Source organism: Convolutriloba macropyga, chromosome 2, assembly GCF_964194025.1.
Source record: "Convolutriloba macropyga chromosome 2, txConMacr16.3, whole genome shotgun sequence".
Taxonomy (NCBI): Eukaryota; Metazoa; Xenacoelomorpha; order Acoela; family Convolutidae; genus Convolutriloba; species Convolutriloba macropyga.
In genome coordinates, this window is record NC_134469.1 from 41402715 (window position 1) to 41425862 (window position 23148).

The 23148-nt window shown below is 37.0% G+C and overlaps 1 protein-coding gene across 2 annotated transcripts in view; it reads left to right on the forward strand.

The window, feature by feature from the left end:
* The window catches only part of LOC142358660 (ATP-dependent 6-phosphofructokinase, muscle type-like), a 702476-nt gene that overhangs the window by 642087 nt on the left and 37241 nt on the right, over window positions 1–23148 (forward strand). For both annotated transcript variants that reach the window (XM_075410151.1, XM_075410150.1), the window contains one exon: window positions 205–370. In XM_075410151.1, the coding sequence (XP_075266266.1) occupies window positions 205–370 (166 nt within the window). The remainder of the gene's footprint in view (window positions 1–204; window positions 371–23148) is intronic.

Genomic DNA, 23148 nt, shown 5'->3' on the forward strand with positions numbered 1-23148 from the left:
GATTTTTTGCAGTTTTTTTGGTTTTAATTACTAGTCCAATTCTAGTCAAAAATCTTGATACTAGAAGAAATCCTAGTCCAATTCTAATTAAAAATTTTTTTTAACCGTAGGTCAGGACTTGTCCAAATGTTTTGATTTTTCTTATCTCTGTTAAATCATTGTTGATCACGTCCAATTTTTTATCACTGTGTACTGTTTTTACAGGTGAGATAAATGCTCAAGAGTTTGAGCAATGCAAGCACCTTAACGTTGTCGGAATAGTAGGATCCATTGACAATGACTTCTGTGGATCTGACATGGACATTGGGGTCGACTCCGCTCTCCATCGTATCATGGAATGCATCGATGCTATCACCACAACTGCCATTAGGTTAGTAGCCAATTAGTCCGTCATTAAAATTCCAATAGTGCTTAAGCTGTAATTCAATTAGATCGTTGTTACGTAAAACGCTTTTTAGGCAAATAAATGCCAGGATGACAAAACAAGCACGTATGTTACATACCTATGACAATTGGGCATTAAAAGCTTCAAAGTGTCTCTTCAAAAGCTTCGTTATTTCATTATTTGTTCTTTGTTGGGCAATAAATAGTAAGGAATATTAAACCAATAACCCCCCCCCCCCCCCCCCCCAAACATAACCTTCATTACATGCCCCGAACTGGAAAATTGTGGATTTGATGCACGAATGATTTTTCTCTACGTTAGTAGGGTAATGCACATAAATCCCAGATAATTGGGTCCCTTTATTTGGGAACAGATTAGATTGATCAATTATATCTTTTAATTGCTCTCAAACGAATTTCGGATCTTTTTCGTTTGTGCCCCCCCCCCCCCCAGTACGTTATGCGCCCCCAGTTACAGAGCACGTGCCATTACATAGTAAAACATTTTGTAAAAATAAGGCACGTGCGTCTGGGGGGCGCAAACAAAATGCGCCCACTAAGCTGGGGGGGGGGGGCACAAACGGAAAAGATCCCGAATTTCGTAGGAATTATACTACTCCTGTGGTCTTTTTATTCGATTTTTTGCTTGACCGATTTCTCGTCACTTTAACTTTTTGTCCTCAAAAAGGGGATAAATAGGTGAGGCCTGGAGTCTCTAAGTTTGCGATTCACCGAAATTAAATAGGAGACAATTTTATGGAAGGGCGATTCCTTATTGTAAAAGTTTGACACCCTCCACCCACTCAGTCAACCCCTTCTCAATCAAAACCCCCGCCCGCTCCCTCCCCCCACCCCAACACATCTCCGTCCACCCTCCTCCACCTGGCGATTTGGAACCCCTCTCGTCCAGCCCTACGCCTGCCCCCGTCACCCAAAAAGCTTGACCCCCAACGCCTTATCCCCACCCTAATTCTTGACCCCCACCCCTAATGGTAGAATTTCTGAGCCGCAGCTGGCTACTACAACAGCCAACCGCTCACCGGTGGTTTGAGAGCTATTCGCCCGACGCGAGTCGATTACAATTAGGTAATTTGTAAATTAATTTTATACTTATAAGTTTATATTGATGAGAGTTGCCATTGGTTCAAATCAGACAAAAATCAAAACAAATTTTCCGGCAAGCAAGAACTAAGACACAAAGAAAGTTTAACCAGCTCCATATTTTTGTACTATTTGTTTCTTTCGCTTGATAGGCTGGCTATTCGTGCATGACTCCTATCGTTTCTTATTTTTACTAATCAAAGATATTCGAAAAAAATCAATGGAATCAACCTGAGCAATGGAGCTGGGAAGAAAATGGCAAAATTATACTACTACTGTGGTCTTATGCGATTTTCTACTTGACCGATTTTTTGTCGCTTTAACGTTTCGTCCTCAAAAAGGAGATAAAAGGTAAAGCCCGGAGTCTATGTATGTAATTCACCGAAAATGATTTGAGGGGGCTTTTTTATGAAGAAGGTTTCCTAATCGTTTCCTAAAGTTTGACCCCCCACTCTGTCATCCCCTACTCAATCAAAAACCCCGCCCGCTCAAAATCTACACGAAAAATCTACAGAATCACCTTGGGCACTGAGCTAGAAACAACAAATGCAAAATTACTTAAATTGCTCTTAACAAATTAAGTCTGTTGCTAAAACAAAACCTAATGTAAGTTAAGCTAGTATAAGGCCCTGATTGTTGAGTGGTTCAGGTTTTTAAGCCCAACGTCCGGGGTTCCCCTCGTTTAGTGGAACGTTTGCAGCTGTAAAATTATGTCCAGGCTACTCACCTCTCAGTTAACAGTCTCCTCATTTGAGATCACGACGCTAGTTGTTTTGTTCCAATCGTTTTCTTTGCGTCTTCGTGCTGTTTCAATCGTGCTCAAAATCTACACGAAAAATCTACAGAATCACCTTGGGCACTGAGCTAGAAACAACAAATGCAAAATTACTTAAATTGCTCTTGTTAACAAATTAAGTCTGTTGCTAAAACAAAACCTAATGTAAGTTAAGCTAGTATAAGGCCCTGATTGTTGAGTGGTTCAGGTTTTTAAGCCCAACGTCCGGGGTTCCCCCTCGTTTAGTGGAACGTTTTGCAGCTGTAAAATTATGTCCAGGCTACTCACCTCTCAGTTAAAAGTCTCCTCGTTTGAGATCACGACGCTAGTTGTTTTGTTCCCATCGTTTTCTTTGCGTCTTCGTGCTGTTTCAATCGTGCTCAAAATCTACACGAAAAATCTACAGAATCACCTTGGGCACTGAGCTAGAAACAACAAATGCAAAATTACTTAAATTGCTCTTGTTAACAAATTAAGTCTGTTGCTAAAACAAAACCTAATGTAAGTTAAGCTAGTATAAGGCCCTGATTGTTGAGTGGTTCAGGTTTTTAAGCCCAACGTCCGGGGTTCCCCCTCGTTTAGTGGAACGTTTTGGCAGCTGTAAAATTATGTCCAGGCTACTCACCTCTCAGTTAAAAGTCTCCTCGTTTGAGATCACGACGCTAGTTGTTTTGTTCCAATCGTTTTCTTTGCGTCTTTGGAATTAGATGACACGCCTATTTCGTTCGACTTTTTCTGTCTGCTCACAAATGAATTTGTTACAATTATCTGTGTCCAGTAGATCCTTTATTAATAGCCGCACAGCGATAGCTGGGGCTATTATTGGCCTTCGCTTGGTTTTTTTTACAATTCAAATAATTTGAATTGTATTGGGGCGCTGTCTTTTTTATTACGATTCGAAGAGGAGTATTGGAGAAGTTCTTTTTTTGTAATCAATTTTATTAGAGTGATTTTTGAAGCGGGAAATGAAACGCGTGAAAAAATTTGGAGTGATTTTGGTGCTGAACAAAAGTGAAGAGCGGAGCTAAAAGAGTGTTTCTTGTTCATGCCGCTGTTTTTGAGTGAGGGAGAAATTGATGTGTGAAAAAATTTTCTCTAAGCGAGCGAAATTTTTTTGTTCACGTGCGGCTTTTAAAAGCAGTTTTTTTTGCTATTTTTGTTGGTTATGAGGTTTGATTATGATATTGTATTAGCTTTAGGATTGTTTTGATAGGGAGGTTTCAAGTTGCTAATTTGAGTTTAATGCTAATTTGGAGGTTTTTGATCAGTTTTGCTGATTTTTAGACGAAAATTAATGATTTTTTGCCCTTTTTTTTGTTTAAATGCTATAAGTGGGAGTTTGATTTGTTTGCGAAGGTGTCATTTCTTTGTCTTTTGAGCTGTATCGAGAAGGTTGTCCTTAATCCGTTTTTTTTCAAAACCTCGGGCTTTTATTGTTTAACTCATTCAGTGACATAACTTAGCTCACTTAAAATTGACTGTGGTCATTTATTAAATCTAAATTGAGAATGTAAACTCTAATTGAAACTGAATAGTTGTTAATGTAACTAAATTATTGAAAAGCTCAATTTGTTGAAATAAACTGGTGCTCGAAATTCGATTTGAAAATAAGAGTAGAATTTGAATTCAGATTTTAGTAGCGTTTTGTCGTTGGTGGTCACAAAGGTCTTAAAATCAGGGTCTCACCAGTCTATTTCACGGCCATTACCCGATAATGTGCCGACTATGATCGAAAAGATGAGCCTGATACATATTATAAACCAGGGATCTGTACTGTCTATTTGTAGCTGTTTTGGTCTCAAAATTTTTTGTTATAACTGGAAGCTGAGCGGAGCTATAGTGACTTGTTCCCTGTTTTTACAATTCAAAGAGTATTTGCTATTCAAAGAACTTGAATTGTATTGCGGGGCTGTTTTTTACACTCGAAGAGAAGTATTGGATGAGTGTCTGTTTTTCTTAATCAATTTTATTATAGCTGCGAAGCTGTAAGCTGAAGTCAGCTATATTGCGGTGCTCTTGGTTTTTTTTACAATTCAAAGGATCTGATTGGTACTGGGGCGCTGTCTTTTTTTAAGATCTGTTCACACATTTTCATTGAATGTTTGATTGAAAAATCATTGTTTTTTGAATTCAATTTGGAGTAGTGATTTTGGTCACGCCGAAACAGGAAGTGGAGCGAAAAGGCGAGTGGTTTTGCGGCGTGAAATTTTTTCGCTCTAATTCTAAATTAGAGTGAGAAAAGGGTGTTTGAATAAAAAATTGGCTGTCTCTTTATTGGATTTTTGTCCACACGCGGCTTTTTGACATTGATTTTGTTTTTTTTTACTTTTTTTATCTGATTTTTTTAGAAATGGTTTTCCAAATTCTCTAATAGTCCGTACTAGGTCTAGTTTTTTGTATAGTCAATGAAAATTCTTTGAATTGTACGTCAGGCAATGTCTTGCTATTTTTTTATTTCGCCGTCGCGATTTTTGTTACGATCATATGGCTTCACAGCCACTTCAAATCTATTTTTTGTTCATTCGTTCATGCAATTTCAACTGAAGTGCGTGCTTTGCGGATTGGGACTTAGTGGTTTTTTGTGCGGATAAGGACTTATGGTTTTTAATAGCCGCCTCAGCCTCTCAGCCGGCTAATATAGCGCTCCTAATTTTCTACAATCCAAGAATTGGGTTTTATTGGTGCTCTGTCTTTTTTATTTTTGTAGGATGTTTTCTTACTTCTTTTCATGACTTTTAGCTTTCAAAACCGGATAATCCGGTAAAGCTCAGTATATCAAGTTCAATTAGCGGCCCTTAGATGGGTTTAGAAGGCCTTCTATTGCTTAGAGTGGTGAAGCTATTGGAAAGGCCGTAATTCAAGTTGTTAAACTGTCATTTTTAGGAGATTTTGGAGCCCAAAATGTTCCAATTTTTTTTGCGCCTTTTCAAAGATTTAAGTTTTTAAAGATTTTTGTCAGTTTTTAGATTTCTCCAACCTCAAGGGCCAAGGAAGCTCCTCTTCGGTTTAGTATTAGGTTACTGCATAGCTTCTAGTGGCAATTAAATAGTTGTCAGTTTTTTAATATCACGAAGTCTAGCAGTTTTTTAAAATAAAACTGCCAATTTTTTCAGAATTTTTCGATTTTTTTTTCACCAGCGAGTTTTTCTGGCACCCTGAGCCCAAAAATCTCCTGTAGGGATTAATAGTAATTTACTGCACAGTTTTCTAGAGTAATGGATTGGTAATCAATTTTTTAATAACATGAGTTTTTGCAATACTTTGATAACATTTAATTTTTTTCCAATATTTCTGAAAATGGTTATCATGTTCCAAATTTTTTGATCTTTTTGGGCCTTGATGTTTATGGGTTTCAAAGACAGATACTGGATAGTTTCTGGAGAAAATAAATCAGGTCTGAAGATGTTAATATCACGAGTTTTAGCAATTTTTTAAAATTTGCAATTGTCTTTAGTTCTGAAATCTTTTGTCATTTCTGAGTTTAACTATCTTTACTGGCGAACAAATTTTCTTAGGTCTTGCAGGTGGGTTATATGTCAGAACACCACAGACCAAAAAGGATGTTTTTGAACGTTTTATTGACGCAAAATTGATGTAAGTTCTTAAAATTTGGCACTTGCCAGTTTTTTTTCTAAGCGTTGAAGGGTTTGTCTACCTTTAGTGGATAATGAATATCGTGTACGTGAGTAAATAAGTATTTTGAATTGTATAATATTTGGCCTTCAGGGTAAAAGCTTCAAGAGTTTTAGCAATGATTAATTTCTTTTTAATTTGTTTGATTATTTTAGTTTCTCCACTTTGGGATTATGTTTTGGCTGGCATTGTGTAACTGATCTGCTGGTCAGGACTTCTTCGACTTCTCTGGCTTGTGTTTCAGAGCTTGTATTTCGTCGAATAGTAATTTATCGCTTTACATTACTTTGCCCCCTTTTCGTCATTTTGCGTGAAATCTTTTTGACTTCTCTTGGCTAGTTTCACTCTTCTCTCATTCTGCTAAAAGTGTTCTTAAGCAACAGTCGCTCAGCAAAACAATTCAAAATGAACAAAGTTATTATCAAATAAACGAAATCAGAAATAGAAACGGGATAAACGCATGAAGCCCGGTTTTAAATGATCGTTACTCAAACTTTGTTAATAGCTAGCATCTCTAACGCTAATTGGTATTGATACTAGCCCCTGTGGTCTTACTACGAAACAAGAGCATGTTCAGCTCCTAAATGACAGAAAAATAGTTCGCATTTTAAAATTGTTTTTACGAAAATCATGTTTTTACTAGTTTTTTTCTTCTTTCAATCCCAATTTTGGTTACGGGAATCAACGGCAGCTATTTTCCCGCAATCTGCCGGGTGTTTTGAGTATCATCCAATACTGATAGATTAATAGCCGCCGTCAGCTTCTCAAATGGCTATTATTTATGTGCTCTCCTTTAAAGAGACGGGATAAACCGACAAAGCATCGTCATTGAGCATTAGATTATCAAAGTTCATTAAGAGTGTTTGCTAGCTGATATCGGTATTAAGCTTATTAGCTTTCAGTTAAGAAGCTGAATTAAGTATAGTTTTAGAATCTAACTGAATTTGGACGTCAAATTAGAACACTTTTTGACACTGAGAAAAAACAGAAAAAATTCAGTCAATTTGAGACAAAATAGGTGAGACTAAATAGGTTTGGCTTGTCAGTTTATTTTCCTCAATCTTGTCTAAGCTATTTTTTCAACGGTTTTCCGGCATCCATTTGTTTGTTACCTGTGAACATTTTTTGGCTGCATTAATTAGATAAGAAAATTGGTTTCATGACCTATTTACAGAAAAGGTGATTCATCTATATTTTTGAGGCGGAAAGAACAAGAAGCATGTAGAATTTAGCATTTCTGCCCAATCTAACGCCCTGTTTTTATGGAAATAAGCTTATTGCTTCATTGAATTCTGTAGGCTATGTTTGAAGAACGGGACATTCTCGAAATCTCGACTTTCTTAGTGGCAGCAACTCTACGGGTTACGAAGCTCTTGATGATTTGTCTTTTTAATAGCCGCGAAGCGATAGCTGAGGCTATTATTGGCCTTCTCTTGGTTTTTTTATAGCTGTAAGCTGAGCGTAGCTATATTGCGGTGCTCTTGGTTTTTTTGTTTCGTCGTCTGACGCTCTTTTTTCGTTTTACATTTGTTCACACAGCAAAGCTAAAAAAAATTTTCTGAATGACTTCTTCCTCTCACTAACGGCATTTGCGCGCGTGACGTCATTTCTCACTCGCTTTAGCGAAAGTTTTTAGATTATTTGCGTGATTAGGTTTTGATCATACGTGACTTACCTCACTCAATAAAATGACTTTTGCACTTTAAAACTTAAGTTTAATTTGAATTTGTTTAAGGTCAAAGGAACTCATATGTGCAGTAAAGGTCCCTAATAAGAGGCTTCTGTGGAATGAATTTTAACAAGCTTTATTAATTTATCGCTAAATCTTTTTAGCCTAGTTTTTTGAGCGGCGTCGATTTCTTCTTCAATTTAGATCTGTATCTGTTTCTATCTCTATTATATGGCACGCAGGTCTATTCTTTCGCAGCTATTCCGGCAATTCGCCGGCTATGTTTATTTATTTCGTCATCGTGATTTTTGTTACGACCATATGACGTCACCACACCTTCAAATCTGCTTTTTGTTCATTCGTTCATGCAATTTCAGCCGAATTGCGTGCGTGACTTCATTTTAGTGGAGCTAGTTTTTGTTCTTGCCCGTGATTAAATTTTCGGTCACACGTGACTTAGCTTACTCTTAAAAATGACTTCCTCACTTCAAAGAGATAAGGTCAAATGAGTGCTTATCACTCTAATTGAAGGTTTATTAAGAGCAGCTAATAGAAACAGCAATAAACTATACAGATTCTTAATCAAAATTTTAACATCTCAGCCCTTAATGAAAAGAATAAGTTTCTTTTTCGATCTGTCTTTTTTACCTTCTTTTTTTAGACTACAGATTTATGAAGCTGTTGCGGCTATTTTCTGACAATTTGCCAGCTATGTTTTAGTACTTGACTGCCAACTGCCGGTCTTCCCAAATTGCCGTTTTTCATCTTCATTATGATTTATGTTCATGTTGAGTAACTAATGATTGAGATATTCATTTAAATGTTAGGCTTTAAAAATTGTTCACCTTTTAGACTTCGTTGTTAAATGCAAAGTGAAAGCATTTGGTTCTTATTATGGTAATGATTTAACTAGTTGAGAATTTTATTCCAAGAGTTGGTTTCTGAAATTGAGATATTTGCCATAGGTGTTTAACACTTGTTCATGCTAATCGCAAATAAGGCCTACTTAAAAAACTGAATGTTCGTGGTTTTTGCCTGCTATTTTTAATTGCTCTCAAACGTAGTTTTAAACAATTTTAATAGTTCTGTGGTTTTTTTATGATATTTTTTGGCTTGATCGATGTTATGTCTGACACTTTTTGATTGCTTTTGAAAGAAGTTTGAAGCAACTATTGTAAACGTGTTGGTCTTTCTTTTTGCTTTCAAGCAAAGTTTTTGATTTACTGCTTTTGCAGTTTTTGCTCTAGAACATTCTTTGACTTCTCAAGTGACTTTTGCACGCTTCAGTGCTTTGTTTTTGAGTGATATGAATTGCTCTCATTGTTTTTTGCTAATATAAAAATAGACTGTGAGCGGTTGAAGATCAAAGCCGTTGTAACTTAGTAGCTGTTAAGATGTCAGATTGCTATCCTTGAGGTCGCGGGTTTGAAGACCCATGAGGTCGAAGTTTATGCACCCATAAAAAATTTCTAATCCCCCTACACCCCTAAATTAGACTACGTACGCCTGTCTTTCGATATTAATTCATCCGGCATTAGCCTGTTTGTTTTCGATTTTTGTCCTCAACAGTGGGATAAACAGGTGAAGCACGGAAGGCTTCAAGCCAGTGAGCAGCTTACTTCAACCCCCTCCCCTCCGAGCCCAATCCTAATGCGCCCCTACTGGCTTTTTAGTCTACTTTTTCTTATATTCTATTTTTTTAGTCTTTTCTTGAGGCTATGGTTTTTTAGGCAGTCGACTTAAGTTTTTCATCATCCTGATGACCAGTACTCAGAAGCTTGGATTGCCACTTTCTATGTTGTCTTCCCATTTCGTATGCTTGATATTTTTGTGATTTTTTTAATTTTTCGTAAACCCACAAATGGTGTACGTAAGTAGTAATAGTTAAGCAGATCAGGGAGGGGGGGGGGGGTAAAAGGAAGTATCTATGTGTTAACATTAGGTATAGCCTCCTAACCTCCAATTTCCAAAGATGTACCTCCTCACAGCATAATACCCAAGCTGTTTACACGAAGGGGATTAGCAAGATAGTGCTTTAACAACAAATCAGTAAGGTCATTGACCCCCTACCATTTTACACTTTAATAATGTAAATTTCCAAAAACGTACCTCACAGCATGATACACACGCTGTTCACACGAAGGGGATTAGCTATAAAATGTTTAAATATTACATTAGATATGATGACTCACAGTTATGTACGACTTACGTGATTTTCAAAAATGTACCGCACAGCATGATACCCAAGCTGTTCACACGAAAGGGATTAGCAAGATAATCCCTCAATAACAAATTAGTTTGGATTACTCATTCATTCGCCACTACTCCTATTCATTATTTCAAAACAAATTCTAAAAATCAGTTGGTCAAAATTCTAATTTAATTTAACTTTCTGTTTTCAGATAGACTTTGTTTCTTTCTCGTTGTTATAGTTTCAATTTATCTTTTTGTTTTCAGATAGACTTTGTTTCCTTCTCCTTGTTGACAGTTTCAAGTTGACAGTTTCTTTCTCCTTGTTGACAGTTTCAAGTTGACATTTTTCAGATAGACTTTGTTTCTTCTTGTTGACAGTTTCAAGTTGAACACTTGCAGTGTTGAAGCGAGTAATCAAACAATTTCAACTAAAAGAAATGTTCCTTTGTACCTGTTTTAAACTGGACCATTTTAGCCAGCCAAAAAATTCCCCAAATAGTAGATATTGCAACACTTCACTTCGCTTCCAAGTGCAAAAACAAACTGGTAAGTTTGCTTTTATTAAGCCACTACTCCTATTCCCAAGTCACTACTCCTATTCATTATTCCAAACAACTTCTAAAAATCAGTTGATCAAAATTCTAGTTTATCATTTTTTCAGATAGTTTTTGTTTCTTTCTCCTTGCAGCAAGAAGAGTTCCAAGTTGAACACTTCCAGTTTTGAAGCGGGTAAGCAAACAAATTTAACTAATAGAAATCTTCTTTTGTTACTGTATTTCAACTGGACCATTTTAGCCAGCCACAACTTCCCCCAATAGTAGATATTGCAACACTTCACTTCGCTTCCAAATCCAAAAACAAACTGGTAAGTTTGTTTTTATTAAAACTTGTTTTTGGGGGGTAAGAATAACTTTCCAATTATTGGTTACAAAAAACCATTAAAAATCATAATTTTCTCACGTGATTAGCCAATTAGTCACCATATTATTGTCACAATTAATAACATCACATTAACATAGCACGTCACAATTAGGCCATAGTGTTGTCATAATTACGTCCTAATAACGTCAAAATCACGTCATAGTGTCGTCATAATAACATCACAATAACGTCATTCTGTCGTCATAATGACGTCATAGTGTTGTCATTATTACGCCGTAAAAACGACAAAAATTACATCATTATGACATAATTACGCCATATTTGATAAAGGACTTTTCAGTTCTGTTTATTTTTCTGATTTACAGAATTGAGTACAAAAATCATTCCAACCTCTGACAAATATTTTATTCCATGGCAAGTTCCATTTTAACAATTTTTTTGTACTCCTCGTTTCTCACTTCCAATCAAACATTTTATTTTTGATTTTCAGCGAAAATGCCCAGAATTTCTAACCCAAAGGAAAAGTGTTCTTCCTGCAATAAGCTTATTATGAAATCCAATATGAGCAGACATCAGAAGCTTCACGCAAAAAGATGTTCACAATGCTCACAGTCATTTCCGGACGAAGCAAAATTGCAGAAACACATTGCTTCTGTACATGCACCGTCTCTGATTATCAAGAAAAAGTTTTCTAGTAGCAGCTGTCCCTTATCCTTCTCTACTTATTATCAACTTCTACATCAAAAACGAAACAGTCACCAGCGTTCAACTCCTAGAACCTACGATGAAGTTGACTTATCTATCTATGGAGAATCTCCCGCTCTTCACAGTGAACTTCAAACGGTTCAACACTTTCTGCGAGACTCGGTTCTTGAATTGTCCCGAAAGAAAGTTCACAACTTCAAAATAATGGAGATCAATCATGAAGCCGTGATTGAAAAATTGGATTGTGTTTACAACGAGTTACCCAGTTCAGCTAAAATCAATATTTCGTTTGGATTCGTGCTGCAGAGTGTGCAAAATCCTGAAGAGTTTCGCTACTACTACGCAGCAGATAACAACCCCATATTTTTAAATCCCATGGTTCTCTCTGACGACTCAGATCTCAGTTTTATCAAATCAATGCTGAGACAAGATGAAATTTTACCAAATCTAATCAATCAACGTCCAGACACAAAATGGAAGTTTTATTGCGTTACAAATGTCACGTTCTTCGTATTTCTGCTCAGTGGCGTCCTCTAGGCTGTATCGCTCAAAACATTCCATCTGTTTTGCTCAAGAACAAGCACGTTAAGTGTTTTGTTTCGGATTGCGAAAAAAAGCCCTACCAAGACAACTTGTTTGTGTTCCGTGCATTGTCTTACGATTTGTACGGTAGAGTTCAGTTACAACAAAAAACAATGGAATTGATGCAGATGTTTCTCACAGCAACAAGGAGAGATGACGAAACCTTTCCAGGAATACATGAGGACGATATTCTTGTTCTTGAGGCACTAGTTGACAGAAACATTCAAGTTTACTCAATATTTTTTGACGAACAATCGGAAATGTTTGCTGAACTTACTCGCCGCTCCTCGATGCAATATACAAAGACAACTTCGTTACTGAGATATGAAAATCACATTTTTTGGACAGCAGACATCAATAAATTCCTCAAAAAGTTCCGGTGCTACGTATGCTATCACTTTTTCGATAGATCAAATAATTTGGAAGTCCACATAAGGAATTGCTCAGAGAGAACAAAACACCACTATCCCTCAGGTACCTATCAGCTATCAGAAACTATTTTCGAGCGCCTGGAAGATGTAAATTTTAATGTTCCGCAGGAGCTGAGATTGTTTTCTAATCTTATCGTATTCGATTTCGAGTCAATAACAGTCCCCGACAATACACTCAGAAACACAGAATTGACTTCGTGGATAGGAAAAAAATGTTCCCATTAGTGTGTCAATATCCTCGAATCTGCTCTCCGAGACCATTTTTATTTGCAATGAAGATCCGCTTCAACTAATCCGTGATTTTGTATCCAGCTTGACTAATATAGCAGAAAAAAAGCACACTTCTAATGAAGGAAAAACTCAATAATTTCGTGTTGGAATCGGAAGAAAAATATTGGACTGTTCGACAATTGGTTCCAGTGAAAGACAAGCAGGAACCCACTGCAGCGGAGGACTTAATTGACAACGAGGCGGAACCTGATGGCGAGGAAGACGAAGACCTTGAAATTCAGAGACTGAGATGTGAACTCAAGATGTTATCAAAACTGAGACAAGATTTTGAGAAATATTACAGCACCATTCCTGTGTTTGGGTTCAACAGTTCGAGGTACGATTTGAACTTAATGAAAGAAAATCTTCTGCATCACCTCTTAATAGAAAATGTTGTTCCCAAAGTGATTCGAATGGGGAATAAATTTATTGGCATGAATATTCTCGGTCTACAGTTTCTGGACATTTTAAACTTCCTGGGAGGAGCGACAACTCTGGATAATTTCCTAAAAGCCTATGGAGCGAGTGAAGAAAAAGGTTTCTTCCCCTACGATTGGTTCGAAAGTATTGAGAAATTGAATGTATCCCAACTGCCACCAATCGACAGCTTTTGGAGCAAGTTGAAGAACCACAACGTTCTTTCGGTCGATTACGATAAGTTTGTGCAATTGAAAAACGGTGGAATGGAACAGGATGAAATTTTGAAGAAGTTGAGATTCAAGAAAGTTCCACAAAATGCCGAAGAAAATTACTTGGAGCTCCAAAATATATGGGAAAGAGAAGGCATGCAGACGTTTCGCGACTTCCTCATGTGGTTCAATAACAAAGACGTCGAACCTACACTTGAGGCTATGAAGAAAATGATCAGTTTTTACCACTCAAGACAAGTAGACATGTTGAAGTTGGGCTACACTCTTCCCAACTTGGCAAACAGGTTCCTTCATTTGTCAACAGATGCAGCTTTCTTTCCGTTTTGTGAGAAAGATAAAGACTATGATGATTACATTCGGAAATGGTTGACTGGGGGACCCTCAATTATCTTTACAAGGTATGCAAAAGTTGGTGAAACAAAAATTCGAGAGTCAGAAAACACTTGCAAGTCCATCGTCGGAATAGATGCCAGTCAGTTGTACCCTTTTTCCATGACAAAAGAGATGCCAACAGGACCATATACTAAGTGGGAGTACAGTGAAGAGACTGCAAAATTTTATCCGAACAGGAACTGGAGAAGCTACTTTGAACAGCAGGTCATGGTCTACTTCCAACAGGTTCAACCCAATTGTAAAATACAAACCCAGTTCACACACAAAAAGCAAAAGAAGCTCGGTCCTTATTTAGTTGATGGGTTTTGTAACCATTGCAACACGGTTTTTGAAGCGATGGGTTGCTTCTTTCATTTTTGTCCGTGTCAAGAGGAAAAACCGCTTCTCTTCGAGGACATTGAAAGCGGATTGAAGCGGAGAGAACGTGACAATGATAGAAGAGAGTACTTGAAGGGATTGGGGTAGAATGCTGAAGAGATCTGGGAGTGTCAATGGAAGAAGGGGAGGAGCGAAAACACAAATGGGGTTAAAGACTTTCTCAAGTCAAATTATCCCATCCAACCATCGATGAACAAACACTCGCTCATTGAGAAAATTAAACGTGGAGAACTGTTTGGTGTCGTCGATTGTAGTCTTGAAGTTCCAGAGGAAATGTATCCTTACTTTGAGGACTTTCCTCCAATTTTCAAAAATTGTGAAGTGGGACGAGATGATATCGTCGACCATATGAAAGAGTTTGCAGAACGCAACAAATTACTACCCAGACCCAGAAAAATGCTCATTTCCAGTTTAGAGCTTGAACGAGGACCAGTTATTACACCACTTTTATTATTTTATCTAGAAAAAGGTGTGATCCTAAAAGACGTCTTTTGGTTTCTTCAATACACTCCCCGACGCTGCTTTGAGACATTTATTCAGAATGTTGTCGATGCCCGCCGCGAAGGAGACCAGAATAAGGAGTCAACAGTCGTTGCGAAGACAATGAAGCTGATTGGAAACAGTTCGTATGGATATCAGATCATGGACCGTAGTCGACATACGAATACCAAGTACGTGAAAGGATCACAGGTGGACAAATTTATTAACAATAGGTTTTTCAAGACTATGAATGAGCTACCAGAGCAGATATATGAGGTAGAAATGAGCAAGTCGCGTATCGATCATGAAGAGCCAATGATTGTAGGCTTCTTCATCCTCCAGTACGCCAAACTCACCATGTTACAACTTAAATACAATTTCTTCACAACTTTCTGTGATAAGAACAAGTACGAACTCATTGAAATGGATACCGGCAGTCTCTACATGGCCCTTAGTGAGGAAAAAATTGAAGACATCATTCGACCAGAAATGCGATCAGTGTGGTACTGGATGAGACAGAGCGACTGCAATGATAACTTTGCAGCAAACTCTAGCAGCAATTTCTTCCCACGAGAATGTTACAGAAAACATGCTGCCTTTGACAAGAGAACTCCTGGACTTTTTAAGGAAGAATTTAGATGCTCTGAAATGATTGCTCTTTGTTCAAAGACGTACTGCTGTTACGATGAGGAAACAGACAGTTAAACTATCAACTAAAGGACTCAACAAGAGCAACATTGAGGAGCCCCTAAACAAGTATAGAAAAGTTCTGTTCAATGAGGAGCGAGTTTATTCAACAAATCGTGGCTTCAGAGTTGTTCACAACAAGAAAGTTTGTACCTATGAACTAAAGAAAGTGGGACTTTCATATTTTTATCCCAAGCGTAAAGTCTGTGAAGATGGTATTCACACTACTCCTTTAGATTTATAACTCGTTTTCATTAATCTTATATTTAAATCGCCTCTTTACTTATGTTTTAAATTCACAGTTCTACCAAAATTTCTTTTCAACACAAGACCTTTTTTTGAAATAAATGAATTCGATACAAATACAAATAATTAAATACAAATTTTACAAAACCTTAATAGAAAGTTTTGAAAACCATTTGCAACATTTTACGGATTACTGTTTAATCATTTAAAGACTTTGGTTTTCAAAACTTACAAAACATCAGCAAAGAACTTCAATATATGAAAATCATTTAAATATTTAAACGAGACATTAGAAAATAATACATGTGCAAAATAAATAGCATATAAACCACACAATTCTGAATCTTGGAGTTTCTCCTGTACTAATGAACGAAAGTTTGATTTTGTCTTGATGCCATAAATTTCCAAAACTTCTCCCATCGAATCACCGTAGAACAACTTTCCATTTTTATTGGCTAGCAAAATCCAGTGGGAGCCCGGTTGAGTAGATGGATCTGTGTTGATTATACAAAACGTGTTTGTAGGTAAACTTTTTGGTCGAAGATCTGCAGGGAAGGAACCGAGATATTTGAACTTTAGGTGTGGGAACCTGTTGACAACATGTAAGAGTTGTTGATTATCCATTTTTGGTGACTGATCCCTCCTTATCAATTGCAATTGAACTTACGTTCACCACTAACAAATAATTCTACAGTATTGGTCAAATTGTTGGCAAAGTAGAGCTCCAAACGAATTCCTGCTCCAACTACATCAGGAAAATGCATTTCGACATTGGCCTCCTGTGTTGAAGTGAGATCGAAAAATAAATGAAAATGGTTTTCAAAATCCTTGTATTGAATGTTAGGACCGTCATCATCAAATTTGAGTGCTTTCATCGTTTCAGCATAAGCTCTGACGTGATTTTCTGTTTTGAAGTTAACTATAGTTTGATTCCCACGCACAATTTTAACTTGTCGAAGACCAAATTTACGAAAATGGAACGGATTCGTGTTGTTTGTTCCACTGAACTCATTATTCAGATTCATTGCAATATCAATCATTCGAATTGGTTTGTTTGAAAATATATTTTCTTGTATAAACTGATTCTGTCCAGCGGGAATAATAAACGTCTTTGAAAGTTCTTCATTATGGTAAAATATGGCAGGTTCTCGAAGCAGTCTGCTTTTGAAACTTCTCATCCAGTTATCTGTGATTGCTACCTGTCTAGTAAAAAGGCAAGCTTCCAAAATTATAGCCTCAGAGTTCAGCCCACCAGTATCGATCATATAGAACGCTGGAGATGATCGGATCAATTTCAGTCTGAGGTTGACATTTGGGAGAAGTAAAGTTTCACAAGCAAATAGACCTATTGCTATCGGACCGTAAAAAGTAAATTCATCTTGATCCTTTTTAAAAACAGTATCTGTAAATGCTCTTTTTGTAAAATCGTTTGGCTCAATCTCGTATCGATATCCTTGGCATTGAGATAAGCTTTCCTTCGTTCCTTTTGTCCCTGAAAACTCAGCAGAGACAAAAGCTTGATGAGCATAAAGAGAATTGGCACTGTGAACTTGTTCATTGTTTAGATAGACTTCACAATTAGAGAAAAGAGAATGGAGAGCATTGTTTACCAATAATGTTTCTTCGGCGTTATCTAAACGTGTTCGATCTCCTTTAATAACCCTTCCTCTGATGAATAATCGAGTAGATCGCAAGTCAGTGAAAATATAACGATCAGTTTCTAATTGAAATTCGATTGTTGACTCGTTTAAGGAATTTGTTGGAAATATTTGTTGTTCATTTGACCAAAGAATGGGGTCTAAAATTGGAACTTTCCCGAAAAAGTCGGGCATAGAGTGAGACAAGGAGTTCATTTTAGCCGACCGTTTTTTATAATGATAATTGAGGAAATGATCAAGATTTTTTCTGGAAAAGTAAGGTTAGCTGAACTTGACCAATAGGGAAGAAGGGAACAAGGTGCCCAGCAGCGTTTCTTAATTCTACATGGATACTGTGGAAGTTCGATTTGATTGCTTTATGGAATCTCAAGTGTTCGAAACTGCGATAACTCAGAACCTGAGATCTCTTAAAAAATCTCATCATTATGGAACTCTCGGTGTTTGAATGGAAAGGAGCGTAGAAGAGGACATTTCACATCACCGACTGAATTGGGTTCAACTATATCCAAGTAGAGTAAAACTGTATGTGTTCCAGTAATATCAAAAGGGAGATCTGCCGTTGCCCAGGACTTGGTGTTGTATGATCTTTTCGAATAAGGCATAACAGGTTTGTCAGCTTCAACGCCCAAGTTAGCAGCCAAACTTTTGCTGAATGATACATTTTGAGATTCTCTATTGCAAAAAGCTGGTCATCGACTTTTTTTGTCGATTCTGATGGAAAATTGAGGATCTAAGTTTTTGGGATGTCGTGCTTTTTTGGGAATATCTGTAAGACTCTTTACAAATTCATCCATAGAGTTAAAAACTGCTGGTGGAATAGCGAAGACATGCTTAAATTTCTCATCATAGTGAAATGTCATCAATCCTCCTTCAATGTTATAACATATACCCGGGATATGATACTTCGACTAAAGCTACTTCCCAAGATCCATCCAGTACAATTTTGTCGGGAAGAAAATTAGTGAACGAAGCCATTGTAATTTGAGGGTAAACTTGAGAGGAAGCGTTGGATACTAATTCAAGATAAAACGAATTCATGTTTGACTGTACTCTGTGATGTTTGTTTGAGAATGATTAGTCAAGGTTCTTCAGAAAGTCTTTCCAGATTTTTGTTTGACTGTACTCTGTGATGTTTGTTTGAGAATGATTAGTCAAGGTTCTTCAGAAAGTCTTTCCAGATTTTTTGCCGAATGATACTTTGTCTTGTGTTTTTCCTCTTTTTCATACCACCACCAACTTGTTTCTGTATTGTTGATTTCGCAGTCTTCTTTACTGCTTTTTTAATCGAAGTCTGTCCTGATAATACACCACCAATTTCGGGAATGGCTGACTCGATTACATCTCGTCCAATTTTTTTGCTGCTCGTAAAACGTATTTCTTGAGAATGGGAAGAGTTGTTCTGGCGACTGTTCTAGCCAAGGCTCCAAAGCCACGCCCTCTCTGACGAGGAACTCCTTTAAAATAAGGCAGATTGTAACCGTCCATTTTCTAGCGCGACTAATTGAAAAATGATTATTTAACTTCTGACAATTCTTGCTCGTAATAGATTCCATCAATGTTTCCACCTTTCTGATCAACAACAAAGTAAGTCGGGAAGGGTGCCAAAGTGTTTATTTTTCGAATTAGGAAAATTTCATGTGTATAGTGAGGCTTATATCCTTTTTGAAAGTTGTGCTCTACCAATGCCAACCTAACTTTATCACCTACTTGAAAGTTAGGCTTCCTGTTCTTTCGTAGTTTCATCCGCTTGTACATATCAGTAAAAAAATCAGCATTTACTACATCTTTGGGTGCCAACCCAATACTTCGATTGATTCTAGAGTTAATGACGTCAACGAACATTTGCAGGTCTTTGATGTAAGATAATGTGTCGTTTTCTTCCAGGTAGCGGTAAATTAGGTTTTTCAGGGTTCGTATAGCTCTCTCGCCAAAAGCTACTTTTGTTTCACTATAAGTGTGATAATATTTGACTCCCACGTCCTCGCCATATCTCCAAAAAACTCTTTTCCTTGATCTAGCCATAATTTTTTCGGGAAATTGAGTTCGTTCCTCTTTGAACACATTTTGATAAAGGCTGCTTTCACACCCTCTGCTCCTTTGCTTCGCAATGCTTCCACTCGCAAGAATCGAGAAAAAACATCGACAGTAACGAGTAAAAAGTTTATACCTCGGTTCCATTGTGATAGTTTATACATTTGTGTGCAAGATCCAAACACCAAATCTCATCAATATAGCGAGCATGCGCATTTAGCCGGGGAAATTTTCGTCTGATTCCTTTATATTTTGTATAAGAGTCCTTTGATTGTAAAAATTCGGTAACTTTCTCGCGACTGATTCCACTTGATTTTGTTTGGTTGTTGATAGAACCGAAAGCTGTTGGTCCCTTCCCTTTATACAACTTCTGCAATTTGATTCTATCTGAAACTGTAATTGAACCAGTCTGAGCCATACTGTGTCCTCAAAATGTTGTTTTTAACCAGATTTGGTCTCAGATTTAGAACTTTAAGAATTAGGAAATAGTTTGGATCAACTGGAGCGTTTTTCAATTTGATTGAATGAAGTAATGTTTTTATATCAACTCCAGTGTCAACGTTGTCAACAATTATTGTATTGGAAAGTGAAATTTTCAACCGTTTGTTTTCGTAAATTTCTTTCAAAGTTTTCAATGTCTCAGGACTGTTCTTATAATGAAATTCCAGATCTGTCTTAAGTTCTTTAGGTGGACGATCGGTTTTTTCGGAACTAACTTCTTTCGCTTTTTTGATAACTGGAAAAACAGTTGCTTCCTTTTTATAGATCGCGCAGGAGGGTTCCGGTAATTTCCTTTTCTGCTCTCCCACAGTTCTTTTGGAACAAGAACAAACTTTTTGACCTCACTCATTGAAGAAAGTTGAAAATTTGTTCATACAAGGTTGATATATGTAACTTAATATTGTTATTCCAGCTTTCGAGCCCAAAATAAGTCTTCTGGAATTTAGGGTTGTTGATTTTGAAGTGAGCTTTCTAAGTTGTCTTTGGAAGCGAACAAACTGATTTTTTCTTACTCCTGTGAGGTTTCCTTCAATGAAGTTTACAATACACTCACAGAGAAATCTGATGAACTCTTTAGGACAATGTAGAAGGAAAGCTGGTTGAAATTTCTTGCTGAGATTCCGAAAGAGCTTCAGTATAATAGTTCTGTGCGTTTATCATTAATATCAGTAATACGAGCACGACTGTTCGGTATAAAGAATTCTGAGGAAAATGATGTTACATTTGAACAGTATCTCAACAAATCAGGTGTAGATGGTCTCAAATCAATCATAAGATGACCATACGGTTCTTGTGTTGCATCATCATACCACTGTTTTAGTTGTCTTCCGAGACCTAGCTGTCTTCCCAAGATATCAATTTGCTGCACATCTCTCGGTGATTTGAACAAAACAATGTGAGTAGTCTGCAGCTCGGCATCACGTCCAGTTTTGTTTCTGTGGAAGAGATTATGCTTGATATATACACAATTTTGGTTTCGATGTCTACCAGCTGTCGCAATTCCGTTGAATTTTTCCGACTTGGAAAGAATGTCCAATGAATCATCGAATATAAGTAAATATTTAGTGCCGTCAGCGGGTAAGTTGTCGATTAAATCAAAGTCGACACCCTGAATGAATTCTATTTCTGCAATTGATTGCATCATTGTGTCGTAAATTGGCTGAAAGTGCTTATAAAAGTATAAAATTCGATCAAATGATGGCTGAAAAGTTTTCATTCGTAGCATATCATTGATGAAAACAGTTTTTCCAGATCCGGAAGGACCAACAAGATACATCAGAATTCGTTCGTTTGTTGAAATGATTTTGTTCATTTTATGTTCTGGGATTCGGAAGTATATAACCAACGGCACTTGAAAGAATAGCAATCCAAACTGTTCGTTCGTCACAAGTTCTAGCAACAATAAGATTAATAATTGAAAACAGAAGCAGTACTAATACAACTAAGCACTGAAATATTGACAGAAAAGCTGTTCGAGAGCAAGTGCGACCACAGATTTTCCAAGGAGGTCTTTGTTGATTGTTATTATCAAAAATAAAGTCAGATGCGTGATTGAGATGATCTGTCACTAGAGAGCAACTGATTTTTGTTCGTCTTTAGGTAATAATGATTCACACTTTGATTAATTGGAATCGTGGTGACATTTTCAAAAAACAACAATATGCAAGACCTGTCATATGTCCCAAGAAACAAAAATTCAATATAGAATTAAAAAATGGAACCATGTAACAATATCCAGGGCCGATATTTAGATTTGTTTTCAGGTATCCTGCGGCATCATGAAATGTAGCATGTAATCGAAAAATTTTTGACCAATTGAAAGATTTTCTTACTTTGAGTCACCAACTCCTATTAGTCCCCCAAACGGAGCTTCTCTGTTGATTTTATCCAGATCTATACTTTTGTCCAAGCTTCGACAGACAGCCAAAAAATAATTTTTGCGTTTTGTATTTCCAACAAAAAGTTTACTGATTTCTTTCTCTAACGCTACAATTTCCTCAATGTTCATATCAAGCAACTGTACTGGAACATTAAATTTTGAAAAATGATTAAATACAAACATCGCAACATACAATATAAAAAATTTACAATTACTGTTATGCACTTTGCGATCTTTTTTGATTTTTGACTTTGTTCAGCACTGAAATAATTTCATCACTCATTCTGTGTACTTTCTCCATCTCGCCAATTCTGACCGAAAGAAAGCATTTCCTTCTAAAACTGTCCTTTTCAGTCCCTCGTGTGAACAGCTTGATTGTGAAATAACATCGATTCGGATCATATTGGAAAAATATTCTAGTCACACACACCTTTCGTCGAGCAGTCTCACTCACCTCCCAGAACACATCAAATTTTGCTTTTTCCTCAACATCAGTTGGTTGGAACACTGTTTCGTCAATCACCAGCTTCGCAGTACCTACAGTAGGTTCGAACAGTAGTGCTTCTTTTATCATCTCAGGTATCTTTTCAATAACAAGCTTCAATTCTCTGGCCGATAGCATCAGAAATTGATGCAGAACATATTCACTTTCCACATTTTCGCGAAATACTTTCAAGTGAGTCCAATTAGAGTTTTTGGACGGTTTCCTCTGGGACGCTGATTTGAAACTTCTGGTTCCCGTATTCTTGAAAGGACCAACAGTTGTTTCTTCCATCGTGCTCCTCATTTGGTTTTGGGTCGGTGTTGTCTTTTTTTATCGTTGTCTTTAAATAGAGAAAACATGCTCTCATTGTGGTATTCCAACTGTGGTGAGGGAACAACTGGTTTTCCTTTGTAATCTCGTTTGCGGATGGGAAAGGAGAATGGTTTTTTGGAGTTAGGAGAGACAGAGCTTTGATCCATCTGTGAAGTGTGAATGTGAAGTATGTCAAGTTTTTAAATCAGAAAAGTTGGGTATACAAGGGTAACTGAATATTGAGAGTGGAAAGAAACAAATGAATGAATTGTCTTCAAGAAAGGGCTTGATATCTTGAACCAATGAAATTTAAGTAAGAACGAGAACAGTAGCGAAAATTAAACTTTGTATCCAATGAGATCTTATAAAATAATTCGTAACCAATGAAAATAGAGCGTGCATCATGACGTAATAGTTATGTCACTTCTATTTTTAGTAACATCACGTGATGTCAAAGATGAGTTTTCTATATTTAGTTACGTGAGGGAAATTTTAGCATCGAACACAGGCGAGTTTTCTCTCTATTCTATTGGAGAACACCTATAGTTCGAGAAAGGAATATTTTAATGAGATGATTGACTCTCTTGATTGTCAGTTTCCTGGATCGGAGGAAGAATAAGGTCTTTGAAATCGGGCAGATTGAAGGCTTCTGGTTTTTTAGAAAATGAGTCAGCATGCTTGGAGAACATGTCTTCTACCCACCAAACACCGTAGTGATTTATGTCACGAGAGTACGGGAACATAATACCTTTGCTGTCTTTCAACGGGTGAAACCCTTGTTCTTTTCGAATTCTTTCAATGGTTTGAAAATAAGTTTGGAAAGA